Genomic DNA, 12,021 nt, shown 5'->3' on the forward strand with positions numbered 1-12,021 from the left:
TGGTCGCTCTCCTAATTAACTCGTCCCCACCGCTCCCCACTGCAAATGCAATCCCACCCTCCCTGAGGCCTTGATTCCAAGCTGTGTGCCTGCCGGCTCCAGCAGGATTGGCCAGCTGGGGCCCTGAAGAGCGGTGTAGTCTAGGCTCCAATACGCCTGGACGCCAAGGCAGAATACAATTTCGAGCCCAGCGCGGGGCAGATCTCTCCTCATTGGTCTCGACGTCGACAGAATGAAGCGGACCGCATGTTGCACAGAGAGGTCTGGCATCTTGACTGGCCATTCCTGGCACAGTCTCAATGCTTGTTGAACTATTTATGCAGCTAAGGCTGTCTTGAAGTTCCTGGCTTCCCGCCTCTGAGATTAAGAGCCTCGTCGCTAATAAAATTGTAGACAGAGGACAGAGACCTTGAGTCCCCAACTCCATCCAACCAAGTGTCCACAGGTCCGGAATTCTTACCACACTTCCTTACAACACATACCTCATACCTCATAAATTTGCTGGTCATTATCATGGAGGTCGCTGGTCTTGCCATCGGCATCGTGGGTCTCTACACGACATGTCGGGATTGTTACAGCTTCTTCACCACCGTGAAAACAGCAGAGGCAGAAGCTTCAGCACACCTTCGCGAATTGCTCATTTAGCAATCGATCCTCAAAGCCTGGGGATTCCATTGGCAGATCAAAATGAAGACGGTAACGAGCCAGAACAGCTCGATCTTACTAGACAAAAGCGAACTAAGCTTCAAGAGTACCTCTTGAACAACCGATTTAAGGCAGAAGGCGTTTTCAACACCCTTTCTGCTCTTGCCGATACTCTGTCGAACCAGGAGAAACTCATCAAGGGCTACGGAATCCAGCTACATCCAACGCAAGCGATCCAGGATGCATCAGAGTCAATCAACAACGTCCGGTTGGCCATCCAGGACGCCAAAATCGACAACATCCAGCCTGTCATCAGTGAAGCAAACACCGCCTCTCCGTGCTTAACAAGTTCAAGTGGGCTCTGAAGGACAGAGACAACTTCAGAAGCCTTATCTCCGACTTGAGATCTCACAGCGAGTCTCTCTATCGCCTATGCCCTGAAAGTGCATTCGGGTCGATGAACATCTATATCACAATGGAATGCCTGGCTCAGCAGGAGTCCCCGGCAGGTCTGAAGTGGACTTCAAGACTCGCAACTGAGAATGCAGAGGTCGACGAAAGATCCTCGGTGCGGGCGGGCTACGAATTGTTAGCATCGGCAGCTACTTTGAAAGCGTCAGTCAACGAAAACAGGGACAGGGTGGAGGCGGATGACAATAGTCTTACCACCATTGACGAGGAGCAACCTAATATGTGTTATTTGGGAAAGGGTCTGGCCCTGTTCGAGGGTCAAGTCGTCTACGTGGAAATGCGAGACTACCGTGGACCGCCGGCGGAGCTCACTCCGAAGCAAAAGCAGAAACTCAAGCGTCGCCGGAACCGAGCGCGAGTTTTAGAATAATTGCCCAACGATGGCATGACGACTCGCCACTATAGCAAGGCCAACATCTCCGTAGATCGGGTTGCAGAAGACAGCAGCGCCGAGTCTGAAGATGACGAACCAATCGAAATGGACAGACCAGCCGACCCTAAGCTTCACGCTCTTACCAGAAACTTCTTCAACACGTTTCAAGGCGCAAACGTGATGAAAAGTGTCTATGGCTTGGATATAGCAGGTATGATCGACCACACCGATGGCGAGCACAGAGGCCATTGCAGCATTCTCTACAGGCTGCCCGGCACTATCGGCGTCCAAAATCGTCAGTGGCCCGCGGAAAACCTAAAACTTCGGGCACCTATGACACTGAAGTCTCTCCTTGGAAAGAAACAGCAGAAAGGCATACGGTCTATTCTCGGTGCGCGTTTAGAACTTGCTAGAAATCTTGTGGGTGCCGTTTGCTTCCTTCATTCCAGCGGGTGACTGCACAATATACGCGCGGATGCAGTGATGTTCTTCACAGAACACGTGAATGCGCTCCAAGAGGATCGGTATGAGGTTAAAATCGAGATCGATGTTTCGAAGCTAATTCTGATGGGCTACATCTTCTCCCGGCCAGACGATATCATCATCTCTACGGAGCCATCTGAGCAAGAGCCAATGGCATTCACCATGCGCTATCCATCATCGAGCTTAGCATGGGATGACCCAATGGACAAGAGAGCAAAGTCGAAACGCAGAGTAGGAACCCCTCGAGCTGACAGCATCTACGGTCGTAATGCGCTTAACCAACTCACTGTTTCCGACCAAACCAAAGATATCAAGATCAGTGGCTTCACACTTGACTATTATCAGCATCCCGCAAAGCACGCAGATCCAATGCGCCAATATCGCCATGCGTACGACGTATACTCTCGGTGTTCTCCTACTCGAAGTCGGCCTGTGGGAGGAATTGTCAAGCTACAGTCTTCGGAGTCTTGATGACGAAGAGGATCATTATGAACGAAGACGGCGGATTTGTCAAGTGTATCTGGATCGCCTCAGATGGGAATGCGGGGACACTTACGCGGACGTTGTGCTCAGTTGCATCATGGTTAATAGCACTAATGATGAGATAGCAAAGGCTAGCGAAAGGGAGCTCTGTGCTAGAATTGTAGCCGATCTGGAGGCTGCCGAGCTTAGTTCCAGTCTCTGAAATTAGATGGAGAGTGTCTATTTGCCCCATAATCATGCCATTCAGGGAGCTTAACTGCACTATAAAAGGCCTATCAGGCGCCGACCAACAACCAGGAAAAGTCTCTATACGTAGCCTCCTGTGTAGGGGTTTTTATGGAATTCAGCTTCGAAATTACAGTAGCTTAGTCTTACCGCTGCTCTAAATGTAACAGGGTCGCCAGGGGCCAACCCTTCGTGCCAGTGGTTGCGAGACCAGGTGCAGCGATTGAGCCAATCGCTCTAGCAGTTGCCTGAGCAAGCCGGAGGCTGGTCATTCCTGGGCATACCTCCGATCGAAGGAATGCGATTGTGGAGCCAGGATGCCAGTGGCTGCGGGCCTGGAATACGCCGATCGTGGCCACGGGGTGGGATGCGGCAATTGGCAAAGCGAGGCCGGTACGGCTGTCGCATCCGGTAGTGGCGATGGCTTCAACGGATCCGGCCTCGGGAGGAGGCTGGTGAAAGGAGGCTGGTGAAAGGAGGCTGGGGAACCACAGGAGCTTGCAGTCGAGACCAAGCATAAATAGAGAATTGGCGTTACCGTATCTAATTTACTTCGCTATAAATCTTCGTAGATCAGTTCCGGAACGGGTCTCGTCGCCACGTCAAGATCGTCATCTCGTGTAATGCTCGCGTCATGAGCCTGAACTCGCGGCCTGTTGTGGAAAAAGAGAAAAGAGGACGGCACAGTCGGGTCGTTTTGGGAAGAGCGGACGCAGATTCTTAATGGAGAGGTGAGGTGAGCGGAGACCGTAGCCGGTTGATCTGTCGGCGCGTTGAGACCAGGTACTGTACAATTATAAGGAGCGGATGGGGTTGTGGCATGTCGCGGAGTCCCTAAGGGCTGAGTTTGGGATCTAATTTGTCTCCGTTCCTGTTTTTTGGGTCTCTGATAGTGGCATCCAACACTCTTCACGGATCTAGCCACAATGCACCAAGAAATATACGACTCCATCGCATAGTTCCCCAAGAGGACTTCCTTACTAAACCTGTCTCCTGCAAAACCAACAAAGTACTTTCCACCAAGCCGACTTGACACGCAGGATCCCAAGACGATTACAGAGCAATTGCCAACACACCGATAACCGCGCCGAGAACACCGCCCGCCGCTGGACCCACCACGTGGTACGTAATAGTAGTCGAAGAAGTCGACTGCGCCGCATTTTCAGCTGTCCTGCTGATGCTTGAGATGAGCGGCGGCGTGACGGATGCCGCCCCGCCCCCTACGCTGGTTCCCGTGGCGACCGGACTGCCGGTGGCAGAACAGTGGTAATGCGAGGACACGGACTCGGTGAAGAGTTGGAACTGGTTGCCTAGCAGGCGTCTTTGATACATGATCTGGTAAATAGCGCATCCCACGTGAGCAGGCTCGGTTGTGTGCAGAAGAGAGTCTGACATAAAAAATGAATGGAAAACCCCCGTACGTACGCATGGATTCCCAACAGCATATTGCAATTACACTTATCACCGACTGAAGCTGAAGCCGTGGGCGTGGCGGTTGCCGCGAGGATGGAGATCTGCTCGCTGCATCCGTCCATGGTGGAGAACCAAAAGGGGTCGTCGGTTCTGGGGTTGATGCAGTCGAACGCGGACCTGCGGAGTGCATTTGGGTGTCAATCAGGAAGCAAACTCGATTCGCGACGAGAGACCAACCGATTAGGGGAAGGAGAAGAAACGAAACGAAGAAGCGAGACGACAATTAAGGAACTCACGAAGCAACCGCCTCCTCGCTCAACGCTGTACAGATATCTTCACCATCAATAAAGTAGAGCGCCTCGTCTGCAACAGCCACGTTTGAAGTGATGAGGACCAGCACAAAGCTCACAGGCCAGAAGGCCCGCAGCCGTCTTTGTAGTCCAACAACCATGGCGACTTGGCGAGTTCGGAAAGAGTCGATGCTGTCGAGAGTCGAGAGGAAAGCAGGAATAGCTAGGAACTACACAGGTATAATCCGCGATGCTGCGGCTTTCTTGCGACTTTTTCCCCCTGCCTACCTGGCTATTTCGAAATGAGCGACAGAAGGAATTCTAGGCTTAAAGGTGGTCTACGCCGTAGGATGTTCAACGCCTCTTTTTGAGAACAGTGAAATTGCATCAGCCCGTTCCCGCCGCACAAGCCACTCCTGGGAATGGCATGAAACAGATTACCCATCTTGACACGCACCGCAAGCCAAGCGACAGGGCCGATCAAAGCAATTGGGCTTGTCGGCAGGATAGTTGGCCTGAGGAGTGGGTTGTTCTCGGCTTTTGGTTTGGGGGATCTGATTAGATTCGTAGGCGCGGGCTCCTTGCCAGTAGAGTAGTTGAGCCGCGCCTGATTTGAGGCGAGTCTAATCGATGGTACGTCACAGAGAGTTTGCAGCGCTTGTACGCAAGAGCCATTCATGCACTTACACATTTATCCGGAAAGATGCCTGGCCTTAATAGGTCGGTATGTGGCTAAAGGAGGGAAGAGGCGTCCAAATATACCTCCGAGTTGAATTTTCATCAACGTCGAGAATAGCGTTTAAACTGAATATCGGCGCAGTTATCGTCGCTCCCATGAAGAATGTATAGATTAAGGGAGAGCCCACTTGGACTGTCAAAACCGTCTATCTAGTAAACCGTGGTCCCGTAGTCCATATCCAAAATAGAAAAGGCCATCGTGGGCAGGCGGCCACGCCGCCGCCGGACAAAAATGCCCTCACGACGGCGGAGTTTGTCAAATTTGACATTGACTACACGGAAGACCCGGGGGTGGGGGGGCCGTTCAATGGGAGGGTGAGTTTCAGTTATGAGCGCGTGCTTAATACAGGTATGTATTGTACATGCACCTCCCGTATGATTTCCTCCCTATCCTGAGGCAACGGATTCACACCATTCACAACCCAAGACACCACCCTCCGCTTCTCCAAGCAACACGAACCCTTCAAAAACATCCACTACCTCAAATCCTACAAAGTCAGCATCGACGGCGCCGTCTCGCCCGACAAGTACTACACGCATGCGTCGCGCCAGCCCGTCATAATCGGCGCGCGCTTCGTCAAGCCGGACGGCAGCCTATTCCGCGGCGCCGAGCTCTACGTGTTTGCGCTGCTGGTGTCGGACACGGGCCGCCGCGTGGCTGTCGAGCTGCGCGACGACGGGTATGGCAGCCTAGCGAGTTTCCTGGACGATGACAGGGAGCAGAAACCCAAGGCAGGAACAGGCACTTCTGGTGGATGCCGGTTGATGTCGTCGCGCCTGTGAACTGGTATGTGTTTGTGTTTGCGCAGGACGTCAACTCGGTGCCGGAGGGGACGGATCCGCGTGTGGCGGCCAAGACGATTGAAGGGATGTCATTGACGAATAATTTTGTGGTTGGGTTCAATCTAGCGTTATGAAGCCTTGATTAGGTATCTGCGTGTCTTCCGTGCAGTCGTTCATGGAACCGCCGCCACTCACCTGGGAGACGGGCAGTTGATGCTGACTATCCCATGGGTATAGCATTCGAAAAAATCCACTGGCGCGCGGAGCCGCTCACACAGAGGGAGTTGAGAGCTAATACGGCTCAGCGACAGATTCTCTGCGCCAGAATCAGAATGGTAGACTGGAGCCAGAGCTTGCAGATAAAATGGGTCCAAGGATTGAAAGGTATTGCCTCTGATGTTGTAACTTTAATGATTCGGGTAATGTTAGTTACCAATAATTTGCCTAGCCGGGGTCTGACGCGTCGTTCCAACCAGCACTCTGACCTTTCCGCCCATCTCTTCCATCAACTATAGACAAAACTAAACGCTCAGCAAGCCCCACAGCCACTACATTCACAATGACCCGCCGCAACCCCGTGATCGGTAACGCACTATAAGTCTGTCTCAGCTCTTGAATGCCAGCGGGAGTCGAGGCCCTGAAGCTTCGGACCAAAGAGATATGCACCGAGCCGCTGATACAACCACATCATTTGCAGTTCGAGTTGCATTCAACGTCTCTGAAGACGTTACAGGCCCAGCTGCACGCGCGTTCTTCCGCTGGGCACTTGATGGGGCCTGCGGACGGCAAGGCGCTAGAAAGGGCGAAGAGGCTGGCGCAGATGAGATATGTGAACCTCACTATAGGGAATATAATAGTTATTGAGATGGGGCTGTTAGTAAAGTGACTGAGGAATAGGACAGAGGTGAGCCTTAAACACCCCAATGAGGAGACAACTATTCTTTCAAGTTGTTTTCTTTGTTTTCTTTCCTCTCAATGCTATTGAGCCCCTCGTGCTACAACTCCATATGCAAAACTTATTCCTGCGGGGGGGAGGGGGCGGGGGGCTCATTGAAAAGATTAGAGTGGGCGACTCATGCTCTTTAAAATACTCCGCCTAATGTAGCAGTGCGCCTCATTTCGCGACCTTACTCTTTATGGACCAGCCCAAAAAAGCCGGCGAGGTATAAAAGTCACCGACGGGATCCGGGAGTCAAAAGGCAGTGGCTCTGTGAGACTGGAGCTATCTTTGACTTAATTATCGGTGTCCTACGCCGGTGTGGACTGCCTTGCTTTGGTGGTTTTTGACACCGCACCGCCAACTCCATTTCAGGCTAGCACTGTTATCTTGCAAGGTGGCCTAAGCGCGAGCTTTGAGGCAAAAATCAACAGCCTCGAGCCTTTTCCGAGGCCTTTACCGGATTTCGAGCGCCCCGACCTGGACGAGACCTGGGAGACATCGCACACTTCCCATTCACTATTCTGCACTATTCTGACACTTGTGCAACCCATCGATAAGAGAGAGAGGGAAGCAAACATGGAACTGTCCTCTACATCGCGGTCCGCTGGCTCATTGGCCCCTTGCTCGTCATCCCCGACTTGGTTTTCTGTATTCGTAACTCAATCCGTGCCTCAAACGCAGACGTAACAGAACATATCTTAGCTCGAACTAGGATCCAGAGAAACACGTGCCACCGCACTTGCTCCCTGCTCCGTCGCATCATGCTACTTATTCTTCCCGACGGAAAGCCTTGCGCGTCTCCACTCTGTTAGGCCGCTAGTTGTGGTTGGTCGCCCGTATCCGATCCCATTCCGCTGCACCAGCGCGATCAGTGGTGGGTGATTCATCGAGGCATGGCGTTTCACAACTTGGAATCGTGTATTCTATTAGAAAGCCGCATCGTGTCGAGAAGACGGGTGTTGCTTGAGATTTTTCCCTTCAGCTTATCTTCTTACCCGCCAAGTTAAGTTGTTTGCTCTAATGGACAGTTAAGATACGTACTGGTAAAATCCCAGTATCAGCAGAGCATAAAATTCCGTAGGGCGACACCACCATCGGGAACCTGCCCAAAGAAAACCCCAGGCTCATAGAAATACTCGTCAGAGCTGGCATCGTCGCGGAATTGAATCAGCGCCGGTGATCCAAGCGTCCACCTGATCCCCACAGCGACAATGACCTTGACCTGAGCCGACTGGGGTGCCGGGTTTTGCGGGAAGACCAACCCGCACTCCGTGGCTAGATACTCCTCGTTTCCCGAGAACTCCAGCACTCTCAGTGCTTCATACGCCGCCCTTTCCGTCTCCAAATCCGGCCAGCTTCCATAATTCATCCTCTCAAACGCGAGTAACCACCCCTCAATAAACGTCCTCGCCCTCTCCCCAAGCTTTCCTAGTTCTAATACCGCAATCCCCTCTAGCACGACCCTCTCTCTATCCGCACTCCCTCTCAAACCCCCTCCCCAACTATGCCACTTGATCAAAGGCCTCAACTCACACCCCACTGGCCTCCACATCCTCCCCATCCCCTCGTCCCTGTCTTCCTTACAAAACAGGAAACTATAATCTCCCTTCCTCTCACACAGCCTCATGAACGCCTCGCAAGGCCCAATCTCCTCCACCGCATTTGTCGGCTCTATAGAAATTGCACCCATCATTGCATAGAAGTGATCTTCTGGCTGTGTTTGGGTTCGTCCGTCCATGATGGTCATAACCTGGAGAGCGGAGCGTTCCAAGTACTTGGCGACAGCGCAGTCAGCGAAGAGATCCTCTAGAGAGCTGAGGCGTGGGTAGAGTTTGCGCTGTGCGGGAGTCAGAGAGCCGAGGGAGGAGCCTAGGAGGGAGAAGAAGGACATCATGTCTATTGCGGTAGAAGGAGGGCTGTCGTCGCAGGTCTGTGGTCTGCATCAGCTACCTGGTATGTCCCATGAAGACTTTCCTAAAGGGGATCTACCACTGCGACAACGGAGACAAAAGAGGACAGAAGAGGAAGAAAAGCCCTTCGGATTGGTACATACGATGCGTAGCTGGCAGGCGTTGACGGCCTCTTGGTAGGTCCAGGCGCGCGTGACCCAGTCTTCGGCTTCGAGGATGGAAAGGTGGAATGGGGAGAGGTGATGGGAACGGCTGGCTTGTTGGAGCACGGGGATGGCGGCGGAGGTGAGGACTACGAGGACCTCGGAGGCGCGGGAGTAGATGAAGCCCATGCTTTGGAGGGTCGAGGCGCGAAGGGACGGTTCCGAGGGAGGCGGCACGCAGAAGGCGTCGATCCAGATTTTGCGAGCGGTGGGATGCTGGACGATGGCGGTGAGGAGGACACATAGGGTACGGTCTGAGACTTTGAATTCGGGGTGGAAGGGGCTTGGGAAGCGGCCGGCGCCCCAAGTGTAGGAAACACAGAGGAAGTCGGAGAGGGTGCCGAGGGTAGAGGGGGTTTCTTGCTCGAGAAGGCCCCACCCGGTTCCGTTGATATGCAGACGTTGGTCTTCGGGCGCGCAGTCGGGGCTGATCACGAAGAGCTTCATTTTGCACACTCGGCCCCGAAGAGAAAGAAGTTCAGCAGCTAACAGATATTGACCTTTGTGTGGTGGATGAAGCATTTCTGTGTTGTGTAAGATACTGATCGAAGACAAGGCTCCCATCTCTGGCTTGAGAGGACATTAGGATATGTGTGGTTACACAAACTGAGGGGTATCGCTTTGCGATGATTTATTGGTTTGGGCGCCATCGAAAGAGCGCCGAATGCCAGAGACAGTGAGAGGCAGAGCATCTCATATATAGCGCCGAGAACTATGATTAGTTAAAGGGCAGAGACTGAAGCAAAGGAATCTACCAAACTAAATTGTTACTCTAGAACGGACAGTATTAATTCTGAACAAAGGGTTCACGTTTTGGGGCTGCCAGGACTGGCCAGTGCGTGTCTGCCCATTTCTAAGCTACAAAATGACCCTCCAGTAAGACCAAGAATTGTGGGACACCGACCCATGACTTCCGTTTTTCCACTACGGGCGCAATTAAATACCGGCATGAAACCAATCAAAACTACTATTTGTAATCGGCTACAAATTTGGTATCTATAAACTTGTCTATTATTGAACTGCATGCCTGACAGGCCTGTGAGGGTGCACCTGTACAGGGTCCTACAGTGAGCTCGGTTCTGTAGCTGGCGGAGCGGAAGCGGTAGCGAAGGCGGGGAGCGAAGTGCAAGGGAGGTCGATAAGTGCAGGGTAGGTCGACCAAGTGCAGAGTAGGTCGACCAAGTGCAGCGTAGGTCGACCAAGTGCAGGGTAGACTTGGACTGCGGGCTCTGCTCAGCAGTCTACCTCGTAGGCTGCAGGAGACTCTGCCCTGCAGTCAGGGTCTTCGGGGGGCAATAGACGGTGCTGAAGAAGACTGAGAGGAGTTTTGTTGTAGTTACGATACCTCGTTAATTCTACGTTGAATGAAGAAGAAACAAAGGAACTTAAAAATAATTGAAGAAGTTATGCGTATTTAGCGGTATGAGCTGCGCAAAGGATGTGATAGCGTTTGTGGCTTATACGGCATGTTCCGCAGCCAGGGTGTTCCGCCTTTGGCCTAATTGACTTGGAGGTAATCACACTGTTGACATTCTGCTAAAATGCGACGCCGACTCAGCATGCACCCACCTCATACCCAAGACACCCACCCCTCTGCAGCGCAATCACGCAGCGAGATGTAATCATGCCAGTTTGGATCTCGCAACTCATAAACAGGCCAACATGCCACGGCTGCACACTGACGAGAAGAGAGGTAACGAGATGATCTTCGATTCTGCAATTCTAGAAATGTGATTTATACCGCCGACTCCCACCCCCTGAGCGTCTCAACAACGGCAAAATCGCGCACCCATGCCCGCGGCCCGGGGGTGACGAGGACAGCCGAGCCGTTGGCGGCGGCGGTGACGGTCGCATTGACAGCGGCGACGCTGGTAGTGTTTGCGACGTCGACCGTAGTGTACGCGCAGGGCTGGTAGTCGGACAGGTTCTTGCCGGTGGAGTAGGGGATGGGGGTCAGGGTGGCGCCGTTCTTGCACACGCAGTGGTTGCCAACGCCCTGGTCGGGATCTGCCGCGTTGACGCAGAAGGGCTCCATGGTCATGACCTGTGCCATGGGTACCGTTGTCCATATCGTCGCCGGCTCGGGCGCGCCTGTGTCCGCGGTGGTGGTTTCTGTCGTGTTGGTGGTCAGAGGTGGCGTTGACGGCCTCGTTGCGCGGAAGAACTCTGTTGAGGACGTTGTTGTGGACGGTGTTGTTGAGATCGCGGAGAACGGCGGCGGCGGTCGCAGTCGCCGTCCTGGTTGCTGTCTTCTCGGGACATCGCTTGTCTGGGTGCACGGAGCAGAAAGAAGTAGCAGAAATATCATGATCGCCATTGACCTTGTCGCCGAGGAAATCTTCCCCGGCGGACCGGCGCGGTGATTATTCGGCATATTGTGATGTTTGTCGGGACAGCGTTTGGTTGCTGCGTTCTGGAATCCCCGGGCTTTAATATGAACCGAGTCACGGCAGTGTTGCAGTCAGAGAGTCTATCGAAGAACAAGATGCGGCGATGTCCTGAACACATGGACACGTCTCGTTGTTTGTGTCCAAATTCTCGGGGGATCTCGCCACTCTATAATACAGCCGTGTTATGTTCCATATTTTCATTTCAGCGCGACACAAACAATGATGATGATTTATCTTCTCTTGCCAAACATTCTTGAAAGGATGGAAGTGTTGGCTCTTCCTGGTACCTCGGACTGAACCCGCGAATTGGCTGGTTTTCCATAAACACCGAGGTTCTGCACATCAAAGCCGGATAGAAGAAATGCAAATTCCAGCGACAAAGACAAATCAAGAAGCGGCCTTCTGTTGAATGGCTGGAAAAGAGTTGCGCGTCGCGACCACTCCCTTTTGTGTGGCAAACCGGAGGTGTGTTATTGGCCCGTCAGCTGAGTGTAGTCCAATTAAATTCGTCTCTGCCAGCCATGGTTGGTTGCACTGCGTCAGTCGCCACGGTCTGGACTTTTAGGAAACAACAGCGGGTGGCGAGTTTGAGTTGCTGGCAGTCACGTCACGTCATTCATCAACAGCAACGGCTGGAACTTGGAGCCAGCAAGGTCAGGCAGAAATAAGGTCTG

The 12,021-nt window shown here is 52.9% G+C and overlaps 5 protein-coding genes across 5 annotated transcripts; 2 read left to right on the forward strand and 3 right to left on the reverse strand.

Annotated features, from left to right (window-relative positions):
• Positions 1 to 513: 513 nt before the first annotated feature.
• On the forward strand, positions 514 to 2,657 carry B0T26DRAFT_742435 (uncharacterized protein; the record flags this gene model as incomplete). Its single annotated transcript, XM_060444114.1, has 7 exons — positions 514 to 591; positions 646 to 696; positions 735 to 953; positions 995 to 1,474; positions 1,526 to 1,913; positions 1,971 to 2,368; positions 2,412 to 2,657. 7 exons carry the CDS (start codon positions 514 to 516, stop codon positions 2,655 to 2,657), a joined length of 1,860 nt encoding a protein of 619 aa, XP_060295276.1.
• Positions 2,658 to 3,733: 1,076 nt separating this feature from the next.
• On the reverse strand, positions 3,734 to 4,544 carry B0T26DRAFT_754007 (uncharacterized protein; the record flags this gene model as incomplete). The annotated part of the gene is made up of 3 exons (XM_060445774.1): positions 3,734 to 4,015; positions 4,150 to 4,270; positions 4,390 to 4,544. The coding sequence occupies 3 exons, from the start codon at positions 4,542 to 4,544 to the stop codon at positions 3,734 to 3,736; spliced, it is 558 nt and encodes a 185-aa protein (XP_060295277.1).
• Positions 4,545 to 5,086: 542 nt separating this feature from the next.
• Positions 5,087 to 5,904, forward strand: B0T26DRAFT_678228 (uncharacterized protein; the record flags this gene model as incomplete). The annotated part of the gene is made up of 3 exons (XM_060440195.1): positions 5,087 to 5,107; positions 5,329 to 5,436; positions 5,572 to 5,904. 3 exons carry the CDS (start codon positions 5,087 to 5,089, stop codon positions 5,902 to 5,904), a joined length of 462 nt encoding a protein of 153 aa, XP_060295278.1.
• A 1,997-nt stretch (positions 5,905 to 7,901) lies between these two features.
• B0T26DRAFT_783757 (uncharacterized protein) lies at positions 7,902 to 9,416 on the reverse strand (the record flags this gene model as incomplete). The annotated part of the gene is made up of 2 exons (XM_060446751.1): positions 8,834 to 9,416; positions 7,902 to 8,740 (listed from the first exon to the last, which is right to left on the reverse strand). Exons 1-2 carry the CDS (start codon positions 9,402 to 9,404, stop codon positions 7,902 to 7,904), a joined length of 1,410 nt encoding a protein of 469 aa, XP_060295279.1. The 5' UTR covers positions 9,405 to 9,416.
• A 1,276-nt stretch (positions 9,417 to 10,692) lies between these two features.
• On the reverse strand, positions 10,693 to 11,219 carry B0T26DRAFT_678230 (uncharacterized protein; the record flags this gene model as incomplete). The annotated part of the gene is made up of 2 exons (XM_060440196.1): positions 10,693 to 11,123; positions 11,171 to 11,219. 2 exons carry the CDS (start codon positions 11,217 to 11,219, stop codon positions 10,693 to 10,695), a joined length of 480 nt encoding a protein of 159 aa, XP_060295280.1.
• Positions 11,220 to 12,021: the final 802 nt, after the last annotated feature.

The sequence above is a fragment of the Lasiosphaeria miniovina genome (genome assembly GCF_030549165.1).
Source record: "Lasiosphaeria miniovina strain SMH2392-1A chromosome Unknown B0T26scaffold_5, whole genome shotgun sequence".
Classification (NCBI taxonomy): domain Eukaryota; kingdom Fungi; phylum Ascomycota; class Sordariomycetes; order Sordariales; family Lasiosphaeriaceae; genus Lasiosphaeria; species Lasiosphaeria miniovina.